This window comes from Aethalodelphis obliquidens, unplaced genomic scaffold (genome assembly GCF_003676395.1).
Source record: "Aethalodelphis obliquidens isolate GAN/ISIS:26980383/991018 unplaced genomic scaffold, ASM367639v1 scaffold19, whole genome shotgun sequence".
Classification (NCBI taxonomy): Eukaryota; Metazoa; Chordata; class Mammalia; order Artiodactyla; family Delphinidae; genus Aethalodelphis; species Aethalodelphis obliquidens.
In genome coordinates this window covers 25,792,048-25,816,175 of record NW_020837963.1, presented here as the reverse complement: position 1 = coordinate 25,816,175, position 24,128 = coordinate 25,792,048, and the positions used below count along the sequence as shown (strand labels likewise).

The 24,128-nt window shown below is 39.5% G+C and overlaps 1 protein-coding gene across 2 annotated transcripts in view; it reads right to left on the bottom strand.

Moving 5' to 3' along the window:
• ZNF407 (zinc finger protein 407) overlaps positions 1–24,128 on the bottom strand; it is a 421,124-nt gene that overhangs the window by 136,580 nt on the left and 260,416 nt on the right. Inside the window, exon 8 of one of the 2 annotated variants that reach the window (XM_027118761.1) lies at positions 8,747–8,925. In XM_027118761.1, the coding sequence (XP_026974562.1) occupies positions 8,747–8,925 (179 nt within the window). Of the gene's footprint in view, positions 1–8,746; positions 8,926–24,128 lie in introns of those variants that run through there. The other variant, XM_027118762.1, reaches the window with a different exon arrangement.

Genomic DNA, 24,128 nt, shown 5'->3' with positions numbered 1-24,128 from the left:
ATCAAAAATGATTAACTAAATGGATTTACATGAATTTGAGATATTTTCAGTGAATTCTATTAGGTATTACTAACAAAAGCCGTATTTTACTTGTGTACACTGACTTTATTTTAAATGTTGTGAATGCCATTAAGGACTTCACAGAACATTAAAATATACACTAGAAAGGACATTATTTCAAGATCATATTCGTTTTAAAAATACAGTACTCAACATACAAAGAATAAAAATAATTCAAATAATAAGTTTCTACTCTGAAAAAAAAGTTTTCTATAGACCTTTTCTAGCCCTAACTTTGGATATATGCTCAGACTGACATGCTAATATACGTATCACACACATAAAACATATACACACATATATAGTTATGAGACTCATTTCTCTCAATAACAACTTCAAATAAATGCAAAATACATTCCAGTCCTCTCCTACTACTTTCTTAGTATTAAAACAGCAATAAAAAAAGCCCAATACCTTTATTTCTACAGAAAATCTCAATATCAATGATAACTTTCAAAGCTCTTTTATATGTATTAGTTAATTTGAACCTCATATTCAAAGGAAAGGCTAAACATTGTTAGTCATTTTGCAGCTGAGAATACAGATGTAGAAGGTTGAGAGACTTGCTTAAAGTCACACATCTCAATGGCAATAAAGTCAGGACACTAAAACCTAGTTCATTTGACTCCACCCGTCCACCCATCCATCCATCCTTCAAATTCTGTACCAGGCAGTAGAAGTACAACTGTGAAAACATTTACCCTAGTGGGTTTTTTTTTTTAACTATATTATACCATGCTACTTCCTAGTACACGTTTTCAGATTATCTGATGCCTTAAAACTCAATATGAAGGCTTCCATGGTAAGAATTTCATTAACCCATAGATGCTGATTTTTTTTTGGGGGGGGAGTTTACTATTTTATTAACATTTAAATTTCACCAAGAGTTCAAGTATATGCTAGCCATTTGTTCAGATTTTTGAAATAAAGACAAAATGGGCAAACAGCTTTAAAGGTGCAGTGTATTTAACACTGCAGAATATATTCACCAACTAGACAATCTAAGGAGTGGTATAACTATACACTTAGGAGGACCAAGTATAGGAACAAACCCTGGAACTTGAGGAAAAACCCGCCATTCAGTACTGAACAGAGGTCCTTGGTTGCTGACAGAATCTCCCCTTGACTTCAGACTTGAGACAAACCGAGGGAGTCTGTCAGTATACAGAGACCACTGCCTTCAGGACAAACAAACAGTAACAGGATGGACTGGCCAGAGCCAGTTCAGGTTGTGGGGACCGGTCTGAAGTGAGCAGGGTCAGCTGGAGGCTGGAAATGCTGCAGCTGAAGGCCAGCATCAGCCGATGACAGCAGCCACCTTCTACAAGTCGCTGATTTCTCCACAAGTTCCTAATGCTTTTCCCAAACAGGGAGTTTTTTGTTGGTTTTTTTTTAAAGCTCCTGGATATGTAGGGTTATATAATTGGAAAACTCTTGAAGACAAACAGACGTGGATTTCAATCAGCAAGTTAACCTCTTGAAGGTTCTTTTTTTAAATCATTAAATTGGGAATAACACCTACCAAAGAATTTTGCTTTGAAGATTTAATGGCCTAATGAAAAGTTCAGCACAGACACTATTACTACCCTTCCTCTTTCTTTCTTTGTAATTAAAAAGACAAAACGTGCAAAATAATAGAGTTCTTTAGTTCCCCATACTAACCATCTAAAATAGGAAGCCATACATATTACAGTTTGGAGGACTGTGGGAAGGAAATGGCAGAAAGTGGACCAGAGAGACACACGGGGCAAATATTTCCTTAAGCCTACTCCACAATGTTAAGTAGATAAAGGAAGTTTTTAGACATATACTGAAGACATGTTAGAGAGAACATATTTATTCTTCAGGAGATTAAATTTTAAAATATTTAAGAATGTTAATTAGAAAGTTTTGAAAAAACCTATATTAGTATATTACTCAATAAAAGAGAAATGGTGATGAGTTCAGAGTCAGCTTAACTCACCAGTAAACAGCACATTTACTGACACACAAACACAAATGAGACCATCCTAGAGAGCGATTATATTACTGAAAAAAAGGAGACTGATGGAAAAATAGTGCTTTGACATTATTCACCCACTGACTACAAAGAATGTAAGATAGTCCTAAACTTAGGAATTCCAACAGGAGTGAGAGTGAGAGAGAGCGGAGAGAGAGGCCAATTAGCAAAATACCTATCTGCTGTGCCATGATGGACAGAAGGCACCAGACTATGTAGACAGGGCTTTGAAAGAAACAAAGACATTTAGCAGCAGTTAAGAAAAATAGTAAATTAACCCATGGATGATGTCTGAGGTTAAAGAATCAAATTGTTAAGCTGTTAATTATTTTAGGAAGTCTTTTGTTAAGTGGTGAAGTATCAGGAGACTGGAAAACAAGGATTCCAGTCTGAAGGTTAAAAAGAAAGAGGGGAGAGGCTGAAAATTATAGAGCTGTAAGTCTAACATCTATATTAGGAAATAAATTTGAGATGATACTTATGGATGAGCTTAATAATACATTTGGAGAAGTACAATTTAATAGGAGTGAGTCAGCATGGATTTACCAAAGGCAATCATGTCAGAAAAAATTTCGTTCCTTTTTAAGTTGAAGTAATAATTGGTTTATGTAAGGGAGAACCAATGAGAAACTGTCAGGATTTTCTGAGATTTTTGGACCTTTTCATAAAATGAATTATTGTACAAAATGTCATGACATGTGTCAGGGCACCCAACTAACAAAAGGGGATGAAAGTAATGGGGTTAAAAATAGAGGGCCAAAGAATTTGGGAAAAGACTGCATTCTACAAGGCTTTCTATATATCAGAACACTAATGTTTTTAATTAATGATGAAGAAAACCTTTTATATTACAAAATTTGAATATATCACTAAATGAGAGGGAATGGTTAAGATACAAAAGGCTATAGCTGTTTTATCTTAACCGTGATAGATTAAGCAAATGGGCTCAGAGGTGGAATATGAAACTTAATCTGCCTAAGTATAAAGTGATGCACTTGGATAGAATTAAGGAATCAGTTAAATATAGTTTAAATGGTACTGAACTGGTAACCATTAGAAAGAAAAAGGATTTGGAATTTGGGTAAGAGTCAAACTTTCACATTCTTATTCTTATAACTGGGTAAGAGAAATGCTATGGAATGAAGTTAAATAATATATATCATAAAGAATTTTAAAAATGACTATCTTATAGGAGAATAAAAAATTCTAATCTGTGAAGAGGGTTTGATAGATTCATGTGCTATCATCCTGCACAGGCAATAATCTAATGTATATTGTAAATGATTAAGTATTGATATATATAAGAACTAATGAAAATCATATCAATACAAATATGATAAAAAATATGACAGTAGAAAAATTAAGGAAATTAGGAAAAATACCGTCCCATCACTTAATGCTTAATTTCCCCTAATAAGAGAACACTATTTGATTATTACCTTTGGAAAAGGCAGAAACATTTACTACATTTAAAGTCCCAGCTTCTCAGATGAGAATACGGAACAACTAAGCCAACCTCCTAGTCTCCACGCAGCGCTCATCCTGAGGGAAAGTGGCCACTTCACGCCTGGGCCCTCCGGGCGCATCTGTGCAGGTGCAGGGAGCATAGCTTCAATGTGAACCGTGGAGGCACAACGTGGAGTCTGTCTCTTGGAGTTCGTGAGAAAAAACATCTTCTTCGTAGTCACAAGCAGCAGAGCCCTGGCACACCCCCTCCACTCTCTCCTTAGCCCTCTCCATCTTAATCTTCAGGTTATTTTTAAAGTATTCTGAGATATTACCACCCAAGTCCAATTGAAGGTCACCTGTATTGCAAACATAAAGTGTGTGTAATTCTTTCTCAAGGTGTAGTGAATGAACACCAAGCTTATTCACAGATAAGAGAGATGGGAGAAATACAACTGCTAAAACTATGAAGCTCAAATAAAGATCACTTTTGAGATGAAACGGATTTCACGTAATAGAGAACAAGTGTAATGTACAATGACAGAAAAGATTCTGGCCACTTGCAATCTGACATCAGTTTTGCGGGACTAATGTGATTGCATAATCTCATCATATTAGATCTAGAGTGGACCTAAATGAACCTCTTTGGAAGTTTAGGGGTCAAGGGAATCCTGTTCTTTTAAAAAGAGAAGTACTGGGCTTCCCTGGTGGCGCAGTGGTTGAGAGTCCGCCTGCCGGTGCAGGGGATATGGGTTCGTGCCCCAGTCCGGGAAGATCCCACGTACCACGGAGCGGCTGGGCCCGTGAGCCATGGCCGCTGAGCCTGTGCGTCCGGAGCCTGTGCTCCGCAACGGGAGAGGCCACAACAGTGAGAGGCCCGCGTACCACAAAAAAAAAAAAAAAAAAAAAAAGAGAAGTACCTACAGAAAAGGGTACAACTCAGAGAAGAGCTTGAGGAATTTTCCCCAACTGAACACAACTGCGTCCCAACATCAGGGGTAAGAAGGAGAACCAGCACCGCCTCTCCTCATCCCAGGGACTGGTCTCTACACCACAGATTAGTCTTGGTTGCTTTTATATTTAATAAAGAATGAAATAATACAGAATATACTCCTTCTTGTTTGGCTTAACTTCATCCAATGATATGATCGTGAGACTTATTCATATTGTCGCTTTAGCTGTAGTTCAGTCATTCTCATTGCTGTAGAGTGTTCCATTAGGTAAATATGCAACCGTTCTACTTGATGGACATTCGAGTAGTTTGGGGTTTTGACTATGATGAGTACATCAATTATCAAGTATAAATAATAAAGTAAAGGACTATTTCAAGTAAAAGATTAAAGTTGTCACTGCAGATAAAAAAACAAAATGCAGCTATATGCTGTTTATAAGGCAGCTGGTATAGCTATACAATATAAAACATAGAATGATGGCAAGAAGTATTACTACAGATAAAAAGGAACATTTCATAATTATAAGAGAATTAAATATTTTTTCTTTATCTTAGGTGTGTATATGTATAAAACAACCCTAAAGTTCCAAGTATCCAGCGATTTATCTTTAAAACATGTAAAGCCAAAATTAACAGAAAAACAGACAAATCCATAATCATAGTGGGCAACTTTAATATACCTCTCTTACCATAGTGATAGAGTTAGCATAAAAAAATCAGTAAGAGTACAGGCAATCTGAGCAATACAGTAAAGAAATGAGGTAAGTGACATATAGGAAACACAGAATGCAGCACCAAACAACACTGATATTTCTAGTATGTCTCAAACATTTACCAAAACTCACCATATGCTGGGCATAAAGAAAGTATAAACAGATTCTGAAGGATTAAAATAATTCAGACGATGTTCTGTAAACACAGTAGATGTAAGCTAGAAATCAACTTATATTACTATTTCAGTAGTTAACAAAAAGATAATTAGAAAATCCCCAAATGCCTGGAAATCAAATACTGCATTTCTAAATAATCCACTTTTATTTAAAAAAAAATAAATGACCACTTGTATCTTGTTTTCCAACAAAAGCTACAACCAAAATTAAAGCTCACATATAGCCTTTAATTCTCAGGAGTATGAAACGGAAAATGGTATCAAAGTCATTCTTCTAGTTCCCAACAACAATTGAGAAAGAAGACAATGGATCGTCAACGGAAGCCAACAGAGAAGAACACTGGGCAACGATGGGTGCCAAGTATTATCACGTCAAACAGTTTACATATTGTACCATCTTGGTTAGATCATATGAAAACTGTGCTGTAGGCATCACTATCCCCAGCTTACAGAGGGGAAGACGGAGACCCAGAGTTAAAACAGGGTTTCCAAAATCATTCAACAGGGAAATGAGAGCTGAAGTTAAAACCCAGCCTGCTCTGAAGGCCATGCACACAGAAACACGGGATGCTACAGTGAGGAGGGACCTCAGAGATGGCACGGACCTCACTGCAGGGCCCCCAGGGGAAGCACAACTGCAGGAAAACCACTTTCTCAGAACTGTTTTCCAACGACAAACAAAATTAAATACCTTATTTTAACATAGACATTTCCAAATATCATCTTAACTAAAATTTAAAATACCCCAAATGACATTATTTACAATCTTTTCTGTTGCTGTTGTTTCACATTTTCCTTCTCATGAGAGCATTAGATGTTCGATCTACATGGGAGAGCCAAGTCAGATCCAGAGTGAATCTGTTTATTTGTTCTGGGGTAGTTTAAAAGAACTGCTTCATATGCTTCACTGAATTTTTGGTTACAGATTTCTCAACACATGAATAGTGTTGACAGCAGAGAAGCCTGCTGATAAGTCACCGTCAGGTCTGGGCATAAACCTCTCTGAAGATTTCAGGCCACCCCCGGACCCTGCACAGTACCGTGCATCAGGGATTCACCCACTGTGCTGCCTAATTCCTCTACCGGAAGCACGGAAGGAAGAGCGGCAAGCGCCCGCTTCGACACCTCACTTCACGTGGAGGAGGGCGCGTTCCACACACCCATGAAGGTATTACAGTTGACTCAGAATTACAAGGTGAAAGAGTCAATCTAAGGACCTTGCCGTTTTAAAGTTTTCTCTTAACTGAGCTAAGTTTATCAAAGCAAATATATTACTGAGGAGCAATCTTGCCTTGCACGGGGGGAATAAACAAGTGACACCCCACATGCACCACATGGATTTCGTTTGTCAAAATACTGAGGAATGCTACTGTGATTTATATAGAAAAAGGTTCCAAAAGAATCATAAAAATACAAACAGAAAACTAGGATCCTATGCAGAAGAGCATCACACACATACGCAAGGAAACGAGGATAACTTTTCTAAAAAAGATTTTATACAAATGATATCTCAAAACAGAACTCTCAGCATCACTAGAGCAGCAATGGCATAAGCGAAGAGTCTGTCCTTTCTGTGCAGAACAACAAAAGAAATGTGTTTCTTTGGTCTGCAATTAGCTTCCTCTCCCTTTCTTTGCTGTTTACTTCATTTAAGAGCTAGAGACACCTTATTTTAGGAAAATAACCTACTTTTAATGTCTGATTGGTGCAATGGAAGAGAGAGACAGAATGCGCCAATATTACATCTTGAGAAGCTGAAATAGTGAAACTACCTTGAAAATGGTACTTTGCTGACAACCTACCATCAGTTTAGATCATTTTGCTTGGCCATTTCTGGAAGCACCAGCTTTTAGGCACTATTTCTGACATCTGCATTGTCATGCACTCATATTAATAAAGAATCCGTAGGTACTCATGGCCAGAAGATACTTCAATTTGACTTTATCTGTTTTTGTGAACTAAAGTTGATAAACTGTCTAGCTCAAAACCTTTGCAGTAACAACCTCACCAAAATATAAAGAATATTGACCCCCGTTTTTCTTTTTCAAAAACAGATGTGGGTACAACAGAGATTACTAAATCAGATGTTTTACCATGACTTTAAAGAGTCAATCTGATGAGTATAAACAGAGAAATTTGAGAACACAACAGCAGAAAACAAATAATAACCTTACATTCAGTGTCAAATGGATTAGGACTATTATTCTACCTCAAATTACTCAACAAGTCCTGTTTCTTTCACTGTAGACATTACATTACCAATGTCATTTACATATTTTGCAAAGGCAGCCTTGCATCTGGGGTGGGATTTCACACAACTTTCAAACACTAGTGTCACTTCGCCAGCATCAGCACCAACACCCACAGTCCTTTGCACTGATCATTCTTGGCACGAGAGTACTGTGCTAAGAGCTTCATAGACAAGATCTTTTTAAATTCTCACAATAACCCTTTAAATAGATCCCACCACATCGATTTACGTACGAGAAATCTAAGGTGATGAGATGAGCCTGCCTGTAACCCACACAGCCAGGATGGGGAGGACAGTTTAAAAACAGCTCCAATTGCTCCCAAAGCACCTGCTTTAAACATCCCCTGGATCCCCTGGCATTATTTAAATGAAGTCCTGTTTGGACTACAGTTGGAACTGCCGGCAAATGTCCTGCAGGGGACTACCTCTTCCGACAGGTCCCATACTCACCATCCATCACCTGGCTACTCTGCACGGAAGAACTCTGCACTCAAGGCCCCCTTGTTCACTAAACAAAAGGCTGGGCTCCAGGGGGTCAATGTGCTTAACCCTGCAGTTGGTGCTGCATATCTGATCCCCCCACAGCATCTGACAGCCAGTCCAACAAGGCCAGAGTGATCTCAGCAGCCTCTGCCATCACCAACGTTCCCTGAAACCCGTATCACGGGCCCTCCTAGTTTTGGGGACACGTGTGGCACTGTTACCCCATCCAGGTTCTCCTGCTCTCCTCAGTCACATTCTTCCCCTTTCCAGGTATCTACTGGAAAACCGTGGTACAAGGGATAGGGCAGGCATAACATTTTAAATCACAAACATTTTCTGAAAAAAAATTAAAAACCTTATCAATTAGCCAAAATACGAAGCTCAAACAACTACTACTGTCTCAGATCAACCGCGTTTTGAGTATTTGCCATTAATAACTCTGCTGTCCTGCGATGATTATTTCGTCATATTTGCTCTTGATGAAATATAATTGAAAAGACCTGTTTTTATAGTTGAGGGGGATAAGACCAAGTGTTCTTTTTTATAAGTCTTGAAGCAGATACTATCACACATGCTACCACATTTAAATAAAGGCTGGTAATGCACACACAGCCTAGTAACTATCGTGATGAATGAGCATTTTACATAATAGTTTTCGTTTCTTACCTGCGTGCAGGTAGGCCAGGTCAGGGTTTTCGATGTCAGGATGCTGCTCTTTCAAGTGGTTTCGAAACTCCACAGGGACGTTGGTTCCATAGTCACACTTGGGGCAGTTGTACATCTTGACCCCTTCATGTTTGCCCGTGTGTAGAATGTGTTTGCGGATATTTTCAGCACAGTTTGACCTACCAAGAAAGAAAGAAAAGTAAACGGAATTAAGGTCAAATCAATAATACGAGACCACAGATCACGATGGCAGTGACTACTCGTGCAGACCTCACAGGTATCAGGTGCTATGTGTGCTCTAAGTGTTGTGCTCTGTAAGAGTTAACATGAATCATATGAGGCTGGGAGCTCTTAAAACCTTGGCGCTAATTTCTAGGTTGGCTTTTACCTGAGCAATTCATTTCTATGCAGAACTGGAAACACAAAGTCCCAAGTTCTATCATTTTAATATCAAATTATTCTGGTACCACTTGAGGGCAGTGAAGGAGTTTCCTTAATCCCGAGAACACACCTTGCACCACGGAGTACTGATACAAAGGCAAGCCCTGTCACCTCCACTGAAATTGGAGCATTAAGGAAAAAAAGATGCCTTGACTTTTAGACCTGTCAAGTGAGCTGCTTCTAAGTAAGGCTCTAAGATAGTCTGACGATAGAAAAGTAGCTGGAAACAGCCCCTCAGCCCACAGCTGGGCAATGTGCGAAGTTCCAGTGAGGTTCCTGTACTGGTGTAGGTTTTGAAGAGGGATGGACTGAATAAATACAATTGAGGGTCTGTATATTTCCCACCAAATTGTCCCTGAAAATAGGCTCCTCTCCCACTGCTTTCCTGCAGACGCAGAAATGCAAGGCCTGAAATGACCAGAACCCTGGGCACAGGGAACTGCTCATGAGGCAAACTGTTCACCGCCTGCTCCCAGCCCTCTCAGCACAGGCACTGCAACTGTGCCCCCAGACCGTGTCCAATTAACAGCAGTTAAACCGAGCGGGCATACAATCATTAAGAGTGGGTGACTGAATATGTCTTCAGTTGGACATTGATTTCTAAAGAGAGTCCCAGTTCATAGATTGGAAGACTTAATATTATTAAGATGGCAATACTCCCCAAATTGATGTACAGATTCAGTGCAACCCTATCAAAATCTCAGCTGGATTTCTTATAGAAATTGAAATGCTGATTCTAAAATTCACAAGGAAACGCATGGAACCTAGAAGACTCAATACAGTCTCACAAAGAACTAAGTTGAGGACTCACACTTTCTGATTTCAAAACTTACGAAGCAACAGTGATCAAGACAGTTCCATGGGAAGTTAGATGCCTCAGCGCAAGGCTGCAGGCTCCTTGTGGGGAGCAGGGATTCATGCCGGACTTGCTGGGCCCATGAGCGTAAGCATTGGGTTTATGGAGAAGGCATTCTGAATTATGAGGACATTTCAAATGAAATTTTGAAATATGACACACTGAAAATTTTGAGGCAGCTTTACATATATGTACATATATACGTGTATAAATATATAAAGCGTGGGCTGGGCAATTAGCAAAAGGACCAGAGATGCGACCTAATTTTATGGCTTCTTAAAAAATATGTAATAAAGGAAATATTTTATTCAGTTCAAAAGCAATGCATTTTAAAATAATAAATTAATAAAATAAACCACAAGTGCTTCTAGAACGCCATAAGACTATGGCAGTACTACACACTCACTGCCTATTAACACAAAAGCATGTTAAATTTGTGTTATTTAACCTAATAAGAAGGAAGCTTAAAAAGAATCCTAATGAATATTTTTTCCTCTTTTGATGCATATTATTTCAGTTATTAAAAAATAATGCACCACTGAAGTTGAAGAAACATACTTTCACATATTTCAAACATCAAACAGTCTAGTGATAGACAGATATAGCAAAGCCTCCTCCAGCACGGGCCGGATCACCCCCACCTCCACCAGGAACCCGGGATCCCTAACTTCTTATCAATCTTTTGGGAGAATTAAGAATGATTTTTCCAATCCACAAACACACTGTATCTTCTTTTCTCCCCTCTTCTTGTATGTAAATCTGTTGGCATAACACGTGTCAGCAGCACCTTCTTCCACCTAACAACAAGGCGCGGGGATGTTGTTTCCACGTGACTATGTTAGAGCAGAGTGTCCTTCCTGATGCCTCCCTCTACCCTCCCCTACTCCCTCCCTCTGCTCCGCCTCCTTTCCTTCCTTTGTTAATAGCCAGGCAGTATTTCACGGTAAGGACAGAGAGTGTTATATTTAACTGACCCTCTACTGATGAGCATTTAGGTTGTTTCCAATCATTTGCTAGTATAAACAAGGTTGCAATGAATCATCTTGTGAAACACTTTCCATTTCTCAGGATGCCAAGAAAATCTCAGGATGCCAAGTGGAATTGCTTCCAATGGCAATGGGCATATGCTTTTGTAATTTTGATAAATGCTGCCCAACTGCCATCCAGAGGAGTTGTAGCAATTTACACGTCCACCAACAACGTTTGACAGAGTCTGTTTCTGCACATTCGTGCCACTGTAATGTGTTGTGTTACCAAACTTTCACATTTTTGCCAACTTGGTGGGTGAAAAATGGTAGCTCACTGGGGTTTCAATTTTTAACCTTTAAAAGTTTTAATCTGCATTTCTTTTGTAACGAATAAAGTTTCTTCGAATATTGAAATGTCATATGTATTTTCTTTTCTCTGTACTGCTTTTCCATATTTTTGATCAGTTTTTTTCCTAAGGGTTGTTAGTCATTCTCTTATACATAAAGGAGGTAGATACTTTATGACAAAAGTAACAAATATTTCTTCCTTAGTTTCCTTTAGACTTTGCTTACAGCATCTTCTGAAAAGCAGAAGTATTTTATTTTGTTCATCTTTTGTCCTATGGCTTCCTTACTTGGAGGTCATAAAAGGATTGTCCCTAATTTGGTTCTAGTACTTGAATAGTTTCATTATGTTCCACTGAATATTAGATCCCTTGCAAAATTCTCCTAGAGTGTGGTGTGAACTGTGGATCCAGACTGCTAGCCAGAGCTGTCAAGACAACATCTTAATAGTCTACCTTTCCCCCACTGACTTGAAATGCTACCTTCATCAATATTTTATTTATTTGAAGCTAATTCTGGATTTTCTATCACAGTCTGCTGGTCTGTCTCTGCCTGCGCCCATCTGTTACGACGAACCAAGCTGCACAAGGCTCACATCTGGTAGAACTCATCCTTCTGCACTGCTCCTTTCCTCCCAGGTCACAACTTCCCACCCAAGCCATCAGATCATCAATCACAAGACTGTGCTGGTGAGCTGGTGTGGCAAACATCATGAGTTAACTACGGAACCAGAGAGAATAAAGTAGTATCACTAAGACACAATCAGGTAATTTCTATGTATTTATTAACATGTACTGGTAGTACTGTCTTACCGATAAAGAAAAGGAAATGCAGAGAGAGCGGGCACAGATGTCATGCGCTAACGTGCACACACATCCCAATGAACATTCCTTTCCTAGTTCCCCAAGGGAAGCTATGTATCTGCCTCACCACTCCCAAACTCCTGTGTGAAATTAAAGACTGTCTTGGTCTACTGCTAATAATCTGACAGGTTGTGTATGTAAATGGACATTAAAATCTTCTGAAAGTTCTACTTAAAGAACTGTGTTAGTTTTCTTTAACATTCTCCCTTCCACACTTGCTGACCATGGAGTACTTTGTTGTTGTTGTTATTTTATGGGAATAATATATGTCTCTCATAAGGCTGTCATGAGGGTTAAGGTAAATGATACTAAACAAGTTCAGAAAATACAGGAGGTACTCAGTTCGCTTTTGATTACTGTTGCTAGTCTTTCTATTAAATGCAGTACAGTTCAACTATCTGGATCATCATTAGCAATTTTCTCACTGTATACGAAAGGCAATTTCAATTCGTTTGAAAAATAGATTTCCCAAACAGTTATATAGTGCATGCATGCATATATGTTTAGAAATGTGATTTCTTTCTATGCATGTTCAGAATATACTTTTTGAACCAATACGCTTGAAAAGAATTACTCTGTAGTTAAGTATGCATTGGAACAAGTGTATTATAGTACATATTTATCTAAAAGCTCAGTTGAAAGAGGCTTCTACTGTATCTTTAAAAGAGTAATCCAGGGCTTCCCTGGTGGCACAGTGGTTGAGAGTCCGCCTGCTGATGCAGGGGACACGGGTTCGTGCCCCGGTCCGGGAAGATCCCACATGTCGCGGAGCGGCTAGGCCCGTGAGCCATGGCCGCTGAGCCTGCGCGTCCGGAGCCTGTGCTCCGCAACGGGAGAGGCCACAACAGTGAGAGGCCCGCGTACCGCAAAACAAAAAAACAAAAAAAAAAAAGAAAGAGGCTGGTAATTTTAGATTACTAAACAGTTGTGCTAGTTAAAGTTAACATTGGTTAGAGGGTACAAGAATAAAGAAGTTCATATTCCTCTGGTTAAAATGGAACATTTTATCAACAATGTTTAGCAAACAGATGAATGTCATTGGGAGTGTTGAACACAATACATCACCAGGACAAAGAACACAAGGACCAATGTATATGGGGATAAAGATGTCATTTCAGATCAGTGAGGAAATGATGGGTCATACAACAAACGGTGTTCAGGCAATTACCTATCACGTGGGGAAGAAATAGTTAGACTCTTGTGGCCTAATACCATGCAAAAGTAAATCCCATTTGGACTTTAAGATTAACCTAAGGACACTAAATTATAAACGTGCTGGAAGAAAATACAAGAAAACATTTTTATAATCTTGATTTGAAAGAGCTTTCCTGAATAAAATTCAGAACACAAATGCTATAAAAAGATGTAGCAAAAACACTTCATAAAACTTAAAACCGCTATATAGCATAACAGTCATAAATAAAGTTAAAAGGGCAAAGAAATGGACAAAATATATGAAACATATATAAAATGATTAATATACAGACTACAAAATGAGTACCTATGATTAATAAGAAAAAAGATAAAAATCTTAAAAACTGGATAAAAAACATAAGCAAGAAATTCCTAACTGGAGTTCTACAAATGGTTATGTAAGCATTAAATGACTCCAGTAACCAAGGAAATACCAATAAAAGCCTAAGGTAACAGAAGGGCAAAATTTAAGAAGACTGGTAGCATTAATGAATGGTAAGGGAAATGAATGCCACTGGTAAGTGTCAGTTAGCAAAGGCTTCGGGAAGACGTTTGATGATAGCCTTCAAAAGTAAAATACACACATACTCTTAGACTTAGGAGTTCATTTCTAGAAGTTATCCATAAGGAGAATCATTAAACCATTATTTGTGGCTAAACACTAGGGGAGAATGTGAAACTAGATGTTTGCTTACAAAGGAAATGAGTTGTTAATTTACAATGATCCACACTAAGGATTTCCATACTGCTGAGAGGTAAGGGTTACCATGCAAGCCTGCTTCTCAGAGTAGGAGCTGGTCTCCTACAGAGCTCCATGGAAGCCAGCTACATCCTGGTAGAACGCTGGGAGGGCACAGCCTGATCCCAGGAAAAGCAAGGGTACCCCCCAGCCGTGAGTGGTGCCAGAACAAGGCAAGCGACCTGGTAGGCCAGGCCACACGACTGCTCCCGCACAGCCCTGACCTCACGCCATCCAGGGTGGGCTCCCCAAGCAGTGGAGCTGACCAGTCCCATGGTGCCTTTCCCAGTCTGACGCCAGGCACCGCAACGTCCCTGAGTGTGGCTCCAGAGAACCACAGGTGTGACAGGTACAGAGACAGGCTGAGAGGAGGAGTAACGATGACATGCCTGTCTCTGAATCTCCCTCAAATGCTACGGAGGAAGCCCTGGTGTGTGTGTGTGCAGCTCATCATTCATCCTTATTTGTTGGACAAAAGCCATTCAACAAAATAAGGTACACCTTATGTACTACCATGGAAAAACTTCCAAGACACACTGTTAAGTTAAAAAAAAAAAAGCAAGTCCCAGGTAAATACATATAAGAATCCTTTCAACTTTTGAAAACTATACAATATACTCATAGATACACAAATGCATTAAATGGGTATTAGAAGAAAGCCTAGCAAACTATTGATGGTAATTATATTTATGGAAAGGTTTCCAAGGCAGAGGGAACTTCTACGTTTGCTCAGTATATTTTTGGATCACTTGGATTATTCATGAGAATATCTTTAAGTTTTACTCATGTAAAGCAAATATGATCAAAACATGCAGCTTAAAAACAACTGGATTGGATAGTATTATACAGAATGTAAATGTCATAAACAATACAACAGTATAGCTGGCATAAGTTGGTAATAGAAATGAAAATCAAGTGTGAAGATTCTCATGCTTACATAGACATAATTCAATTTGATGAATCAAGTAAAAGATTTAAGAAAGGTAAGTCAGGTTGTAAAGGTAATCACTTAGAAAGCCAAAATGAATACAGTAAAAAAAAATAGGGGAGAGAGGAGAGGTGTAGCGGTAAACCGGGTGCATGAGCTAACTTCCTGATCTATGCTGCCCATACACCAAGAAACAGAGAAGCAGCAAAGTGTTTAGGTTATCTCTAGCAGGACAAAAATAGGAATGGTCACAAGCGGTTACATCAGGAAAGTGGGCGTGAAGAGGACCTGGAATGGGGCAGGATAGTAAGACTCTGACTTTTCAAATGATAAAGTTCAAATAGTAAAAATAATATACAATAACAGTAAGTTTTATAGGCATCTAAGTAAAATAGATACTTAAAAATAACAGTATAGTTCATTACTTACAAAATTATCCAAAGTTTCTTTTTTTGGATAATTTTGTAAGTAATGAAATACACCATTTCTATAAACTCTAAGGCAAAAAAGAATTTATAGAAATCAGAAGTAAGCACAAAACACAATCTTCTGAACATTTTCTGCAATATCAAATTTTAATTGGACAATTTCTGGATCACCCTGTTCTAAATTCTACGAATTTTCTTTTTCTTTTTTCCTAACTGGCGGCTAACCATTAAATAGGACAATTCCTATCAGGTCACTTCTCATTGTTTCCTGCTCTTCATAAAGCCCAATTCTTTGAAATCAATCGCTGTGACAATAAAAACTGATGTACATTAATTTTTCTCCCCATTTCTCAGCTACAGTTAACATTTGTTATGTGATATGAGGAGATGTGCGTCATCTGATAACACAGAACAGTGTCTCACAGGAAGAAGGAGCCTGTGAGTTAGCACAGGAGTGGATGAAGGCGGTCGCCTGATTGACCGTGATCCATCCACTGCTCTCCAGTGGCTGGAAGGACCCAGGTTCTGGGCTCTGCCGCCATGTTGCTGTCAGGTATTCACAGCCCCGTCCCAAGTGCAGCTACCAATACCACGTGCTCATGGAGAAGCCGCCACACGGCAGCCACAGCGCTGGCCCATGTGACCCACGCGTGGGCTCTGCTCACCCGTACATCTGGGTGCTGGTCTAAAAGGGCAAGACCAGCCTTTCAAACCCACTGGGAGGTCTTTCAGAACAGAAGTAATTTAAGTCTAATTATCATTATGATTTCCATGGGAAGTCTATGATTACAAGAAAAGTCTATTTTCGTAGGTATTGATTTATTATTTTCAAAATGAATTTACTCAACAAATATTTATTTAGTGCCGACTATATTAAAAGAAACATAAAAATGAATCATTTTGGTTATATCCTCAAAGAGAACGCAATGTGATAGGAGAGGTGAGCCATGTACATCAACAACCATAACAAAAGGCCATGCTTCATAAAATGAAACTTAATTTTGAAATAGGGTTGAAAATTCCACCTGTCTACTTACAGGACTGCCACGCCCCCTTCAGTGACATCTTTAATTGAGAATGGCCTAAAATTATCTTGTTTCCATGCTATTCAAAATACTTGACTGACTTCAACTGACTTCAAATAACATTAACTGCACACTTACCTATGGATATGCCACTGCCTTTGATAGGATTTGCACACTGCTCTACCGCTCCTTCTACTCCCAAAAGTATGTAGAACTTCCCATCTGTTTTTCACCATTCATGTTCCCACATTTACATCCACTTACATTACTTCTCTGTTCATATCTCTGCTTGTTTTGGTTTCTACAACCAGTAAGAGCAATAAGGTGCTTTGAATTTAACAACCTGCTCCACCTTCCACTCTACTGGAGAACAATGAGATTGACAAAGAAGAAATAGCAGGAAGCGACAGGAAGCTCTGTCTCTGTTAGAAACCCAAATTGTTTCGTTAGCATTTAACGCTCCAAGAATAGTCCCACTCACACAGTTTGTGTGGTTGTAGAACAGGAGACTGATTTAAACACGTGGCCAGACGTGGCTTGTCCTCCATGGCATAAGCAGCGAGGAGGGCCACCCACCAGTGCAAGCCCTACAGAACCTTGACTTCTCCTTGGTTCTTCTTTAGCCCAAAGAGAAAAGACACTTATAATTTCATTAACTGTTCGCTTCTTAATATACTGAATATATATTCTCAGTCTAGAAGAAGGCAACTTGCTTTGAGAAAAGCGCAACCTAGTAGACTTTCATCTGCCATGAAGACAACAAGCTATAAGCTTATATAAGTAAGTTTAAGTAATTACCAGATGCCGTATCCTACATGCTTATGAGAAAATAAATGCCCATTCTCTCAGGTAAAAACGCGTAGCAGACATTAATGGTGGCCTATCCTTTAACAACACAGAAACATCCCAGCATCCAAATTAGTCCAGCACGATGCCTACAGGGCTTCAGGGAAAAGGCCTCGGTGGCCAACGTTTCACATACTTCAGTTACACAAAATTATATATATAATTTTGTGTGTAACTGAAATATATATATATATTTTTTTTTAATCACCAACTTGGAATTCTTTTTTTTAATACCATTGGAATCTTTTTTAAAAAAAATATTCATTTATTTTCTTTATTGTTTTTGGCTGCGTCGGGTCTTCGCTGCAGCGCACAGGCTTCTCTCTAATTGCGGCATGCAGGTTTTCTCTCTCTAGTTGTGGCACGCGGGCTCCGGGGCGCGTGGGCACATGGGCTTAGTTGTCCCACGGCATGTGGAAGACTAGTTTCCCGACCAGGGATCCAACCCGCGTCCCCTGCACTGGCAGGCAGGCTCTTTACCACTGGACCATCAGGGAGGTCCCTATATATTTTTCTTTACAGCAGGAATCCTGTGAGTCTTTAATATGCTGTTCATTATGCGTCTGAGGAAGGCAGTGCAATACAGAGAGTGTTTCTCAAACTGACTTGACCACAGAAACATTTTTCAAGGCTGAGCTAACAACACCGCTTGAAGTCTGTGACTGGCGAAATCAGACCACGTTAGCCGTACATGTTGCTCGTCCTCCCACGCGTTTTCTGCACAGCTGCAGTGAGTGCTGGTGGAGATCCTTTCCGCTGTTATCTTGCCACTCTTTTTATATTGGACCTTTGAAATAAACAGAGTCCCCACTCCAGCTTTTCATTTCTACAAACCTACGTCCTTACCGCACAGAGTGTTAGTCTCTCCTTTTCTGTTAACTAGCTAATTTAGCAAAGTGAAATGATGTGAAACCAGGAAAGGCACGTGGATGAGAGGCCTTCCGAAGAAAAGGATCTTTAATAAAGTTGAGGCAAGTGCAGCCTGCCCCTCCTGCTAAGTCCAAGCAGTCACTGGAATCGTAGTTGTAGGGGAGGCTAAGGAGGGCAGAGAGGCGCACAGAGACGCTCACCAGGGCCTCAACTACACGCAGGTGTGCGCTTACTGAACTCTGGCTTGAAATAGTCAGCTACAAATAATACTGCTTTACAACTGAAGATATAAATATATGTAGTAGTTTACTGTAGCTTTACTAGTTGAGAGCTTTTCAAACTTAAGGTTATATAAGTAAAATTTTTACTGAACCAAAAATACATTTCACAACATTTCTGAGTCTGGGCCACACTTGATTTTACTTGGGACAATCTTATAATGTCAAAGAGACAAAAAAAAATTTAAAAGGCTGGATTTAAAATACCCACAGCTTCTGCACACATGAGTAAGAGCACAGTTCACTGGGGAGGTGTGCAGACCTGATCACAATAATTCACTACATGCCCACAGACTCCCTTGGTCTATTAGGGGCACGGGAGGGGCTGCGATAAAATTTTAAATACTTCTCAAGTGGCTGAAAGGAGAGTGCGTCCCTCACACCTGGTATACTGGAGGGGCCTGGCCAGCATGCCACCAGGATTAGAGTGAGGGGGTGTGGCAAATAATAAGACGGAAAGTTTATTTTCCGGCCACAGGAAACAGTGAACTTCCCTGTCTTTGAAAGTCTCCTGAAAGGCTCTTTCTCTGGCTCTACGTTTATTCCTTACAAAGCTCTCTGAGTTAAGTGTATACCGAGAGTAGATTTTAAATGCATACTTTATTTTGTAAAATTGAGTCCTATCAAGGAGCGTTTAAACCTTTTATAACTGTAAAGTTTTGCGATCACTTTTGAAGAAACTTAAGAGAATTACTGATTACGAGGGGCCATCGAATTTATTTAATAATCTACGTCCGTTTTTACAGAAATGCTCCAGGTAATCCATTTAACAATCATAACTGGTTCATTTCAGTCACTGCACACGATGCTTCCCTTTGTCCCTTGTAAGTCTCTCAAACGTCTTATTTTAAAGGAATATACAGTACTCCCGGAAGACATTTTCCCATTTCTATTCTCTTCGACTCCTGCGAGCCCTTGTTCTGTGTGATAAGGCAATCTCCTCCGGGATCGGGGCTGTGTAGTTTCGCACCACGAGTGACAAGGACTCGACTTGAATAACTGCTGTGCGCAGGTTGTAATTATGTCAGCTGGAGTGTTGAACAAGGGGACTGATTAATGTGCGCCCCGGCCCAGGCACAGTCCCTATCAAAACCTCTGCGCAGGCCAGCAGTGGGGACGGGTTAAAGCAGAAAGACAAAGCATGCTGTATCGTCCATGATGGATGAATTGCTCCAACAGTCTTCAGGCAGATGTTCCAGGACAGTATAATATACAATTACTCTGCCTTATCACTTTCCCAGGGACAATAAAGCTTCCTCCTTCTATAGTTCATGTGAGTGAAGGCAAAATTCGTTTTACTTTCACAGCACCGACTCACTTATCGTGGGGCCTTGATTGTGCTTTTACAGCTAAAGCAGACACAGCTTCCAGTTTTCAACTAAAAAAGAAAAAAGAATAAAACTGGAGCCTTGTTCTGAATCTCTTTTACATCAGGACCCACAACGTTTTAGAAGATTGTTGTGTTAAAAATGGATGCAAGGAAGGTAATACGTGTGTGTGCGTGTGTAGTTAAAAACAAGTACACGTAACAAGAGGTAGGACTTGGATTCTGTACTCATTACATTCATAACGTCATTTTCACAGGCCATCCAGAAATCATTAATTGGAAGGAACATGTAATTAATTTATATATATATATATATATATATATATATATATATACACACACACACACACACACTGATATCGTCCATATATTTCCCAGGCACATAGCTCCTTGAGTCTGAGGGTACATTTCCAATGACACACTTATTCACTGCCATTCCTAGGTGGCGTCTTTGAGAGCCTTCTTCTTAAGAAAGCTGTGTTAGCAGAGAGAGAAAGGAAGCTGCCCCAACTGTTTGAATAACACCTTGCAGCCAATGCTAAAATGAACCTACCTCAGGGGCGCTGTGGTATTTCTACTACCTTTATTTGTACTCATGGAAATGGTGCCAAAAATTTGTTACAAGATGTACAGAACTATCTCAATTTGCAAAGGGAAATGTGCTTTTCATTTTTAAAGCTGAGAAACAAGCTAAAACCAAAATCTGAGAGGCAGCCATAACTGTCTTGTGGTAACCATAATTTATAATGAAACAAAGCAGCAAAAATTCCAATAGAATCAAAGGAAATCCATACAAAATGATAGTGAATGCAAAAGAAAAGCATACATCAACCTGTGGGGCAATATATATGACTTATTTCCACTTTTTAGTGGTTTAGTACAACTGACACCAACACTCAGCAGTTATAATATACCTTAAGTCATGAAAACAAATCATGTACCCTACCTCACCCTAAGGAGTGATATATTTGCTTTCTCTTTTCATACTATACACACACTAACTCCAGTACCCACATGGTCCTTATTATTAACGTTTCTCTTGGTAGGACCATTCCAGTAGCGTATATGTTTCTAGAAATATGGCAATTTGAAGAAGGCAGGGGTCAATCTAAAACAGTGAAACAGAAGTTTTAGTACAAATGGACATAAGAAGAATAATCAAAGCTGTGATTGGTCAAAGAGTTATACCATATCTATAATTATTTGGAAGAAGTCACGCAAATGAAAGGTAGGTAAAACAAACAGCAAGGGTTGTACATATATATGGGGGTCAGGTGTCATCACGATAAACGTCTGTGAGTTTCCACTGGCTTATGATGTTACTAGAGGGGCCCATGAGATTTACTGGCCTTAGAAAAACCCTAAGACATTAGCAAAAATTGTTTAGAATAAGTCATAGAAAAGATGTCACACTTTAAAAGATTACATTTAAGATGAATGTTTGTTAAATGATTGCCCTGAATTGTTTGCTAGTGCCAAGCAAATTTTTGAATTATGTATAACAGTTAAAGTAGTACAATATTTTGTGGAAGTAAATTCCTCATAGAAAGCAAATAAAATTCCAATGTTTGAATGTGTATGTAGGGAGGGCAGAACAGTCCCATTACACAGTCTCCATGTTCTTTGATTCAAAACTCTGAACACAACAAAGGTAAAAGTTGGTGCTACGCAGTATTCCCAAACTGTGGGAGGGTAAAGATTCAGAGGTTTGAAGCTGTAGCTCTCCATCTCGAGAGGTCCCAAGGTGGGAACAGGGAGGCACTGCTGATTCTTCAAAATCGTTATCAGCGCCCCTGATGCGTCACAAAACCCTCACCTGACATGCACCACCTGAGCCCTTAGGTAAAAGCACTGTTCAACTTCATTATTTCAGCTGGCTCTTTCACCTCCGCCTGTAAGCATTTTAGTATAATTTTAAAAGCAATCTTAAGCAAACAGATGAAAACAAACACACAAATACAATGTGCATCCAGCTCTCTGTGCATGCAGCTATCCCAGCTCCCCAAGCGTTTGCAGGAAGCAGCCTTCAAGACACTCCTTTCAAGACCAGCTAGCAAGTATCCTCACCACGTCACCTCTGACCCCTCGCGTGCTTTCTGCTCCTACCCCTGTGCTAGGACCGGGCTTCCCCAGAGAACCCATGCCGTCCGGGTGGCTGTGGCAGGTGCACTGCCCTGAGTGCTGCCTGCCTGCTGCCCGGAGGTCCCTTCCATATCAGGAGGCTACTTCTCAGTCTCTCTGACACTTCTCTTTGCCCCTCTGCTTTTTCGTTTTCCGCATTTTCCAAGGGAAATGCCAATCGCATCGATGCTTTCAAGTTCCACATACACCAGCACTGACCTACACATTTACTGGCACGTTTCCATGTGGATGTCCATGGGCACTTCAAAGTCAATGCATCCAACCCACACACATCGTCATTTTGCTAAAGGGATCTCTCCTCCGGGAGTGAGGACCTGGTAAATGGCACTGCCGCTCACTCAGCAGCCCTAGTCTAGGCATGTAAAGGATGGCACGCATCTTTCTGTCACCCTGTCCCCAAATGCATCCATTTGGTCACCGTGTTCATTCATTCTACCTCCTAACAAGCACTGGAATCAGTCTCTCTCTCTATCCTTCATGGCTACTGTGTTAGTTTATTTAGGATTAGCCACTTATTTCTGCCTGCACCTTTGCAATTGTCCTTTAAATGCTCTCCCAACACCTGCTGTGTCCCTCTCAGCCTCTTCATTTGTACTGCGTCAGTGATTACTGCAAAGCAAAATATGAATATGTCAGTTCCCTCCTTAAAATTCTCCACTGGCTACGCACTGCCTTTGGGGTAAAACTCAAACTCCCCGGCATGGACTAAATGGCCCACAGGACTTCTTGCCCGCCTTCACCACATAATCCCATATGTCCTACAATCCAGGCTGGCCGACATGAGAAGGTAACTTAAAATCAAATGAAAAATATAATTTGGGAGTGGAAAGTGGGACGGAATCTTACTTTTAATTAAAATTAAAGCTATCTGAGGTTTTTAGAACAAAACAAACTACTCAAATTTAAGTGTCAACCACGTTTTACCTCAAATAATTCAATCCAAGAGATTAACTGATTTAGTTAAGCATAAGCACTAAAAGTTTACCACATTTTCTCTGTATGGGAAAATTCTAATTTGTTTTATGACATTTCATTTTCATTTCATATTTCTTAAAAGTTGTAATTTAAAATGAATAAAAACCAAAACAATCAGGAAAGATATGACTGAGTTCAGTTAATCAACATGATTCAAAACTTAAATAGTGAGAGAACCCCAAACAGTGTCACAACTGATACAAAAGATACAAAATGAGAGAGTAGGGCTGTTTAGCAAGATGCAAACCAAAAGAATTAAGAGTAAGGAACTAAAGTTTAAGGGGTAAGAGGAAGGTTAATATTACGTTAAAATTCCCTGTAGGGAAAAGTATCACATTACATATTATGCATATTATGTTACTGAATAACAGATTCTGGTTTATTTCAAGTACAGCTCACTATGCAGGAAGGAAAGGCACAACACCATTTTCCAAAAAAGGAAAATATTCGGGAATACTTCTTGTTATAGAACTTCTCACAAGCACAGTACTTCTCATAAATAGGAAAAAGTCAACAAAGGGTTTGTGCTACATTCTCTTAATTAAGAAAATAAAGATGTGAAAGTGAGAAAAGATGTAATCTTGTTTTTACAAACATTCTTAACCTAAAGCCAAAACATACACAGGTGCTACCAGGAAGGCAGCATCTTATTCTACTGAAGGGGTCTGAGGTCTAGAAGGCACACTGATAAAGAAGCTGCCTCATACAGACCACTGGGTCCCCACTACCTAAACATTCCAAGTTTTTCTCTCCTTCTCCTTCCTTCTTCCAGTTTTTTACAGGCCCCAGAGAGGCAATACTTCAGAACATACTGAAACAAAGGATCCAAAAACAAAATGAAATAACTAAGATCTTAGCATTCTCACTGAACTAATGACAGGTGGTCAAACTTTTATACACTTCAAAGGTATTATTATTTCTCCCAGCCCCACATCTGACCTTGTGAAACTCAACCATATAACCAGAAGGGTGGGCCTGATGCTCCACTAACTGTTGTTCTAGATAATCCTGGTGATTACAGGGTTTTCCTAATAAGCTACACACTGTAAGAGCCTCTAACGCCGGGAGATACAGATAGTTACATAGTAAAGTGTTTTGTTGTGTGATAATAGCTCTAGTGTCTGAGGAATAACTTATTATGCAAGAGACTATTGCCC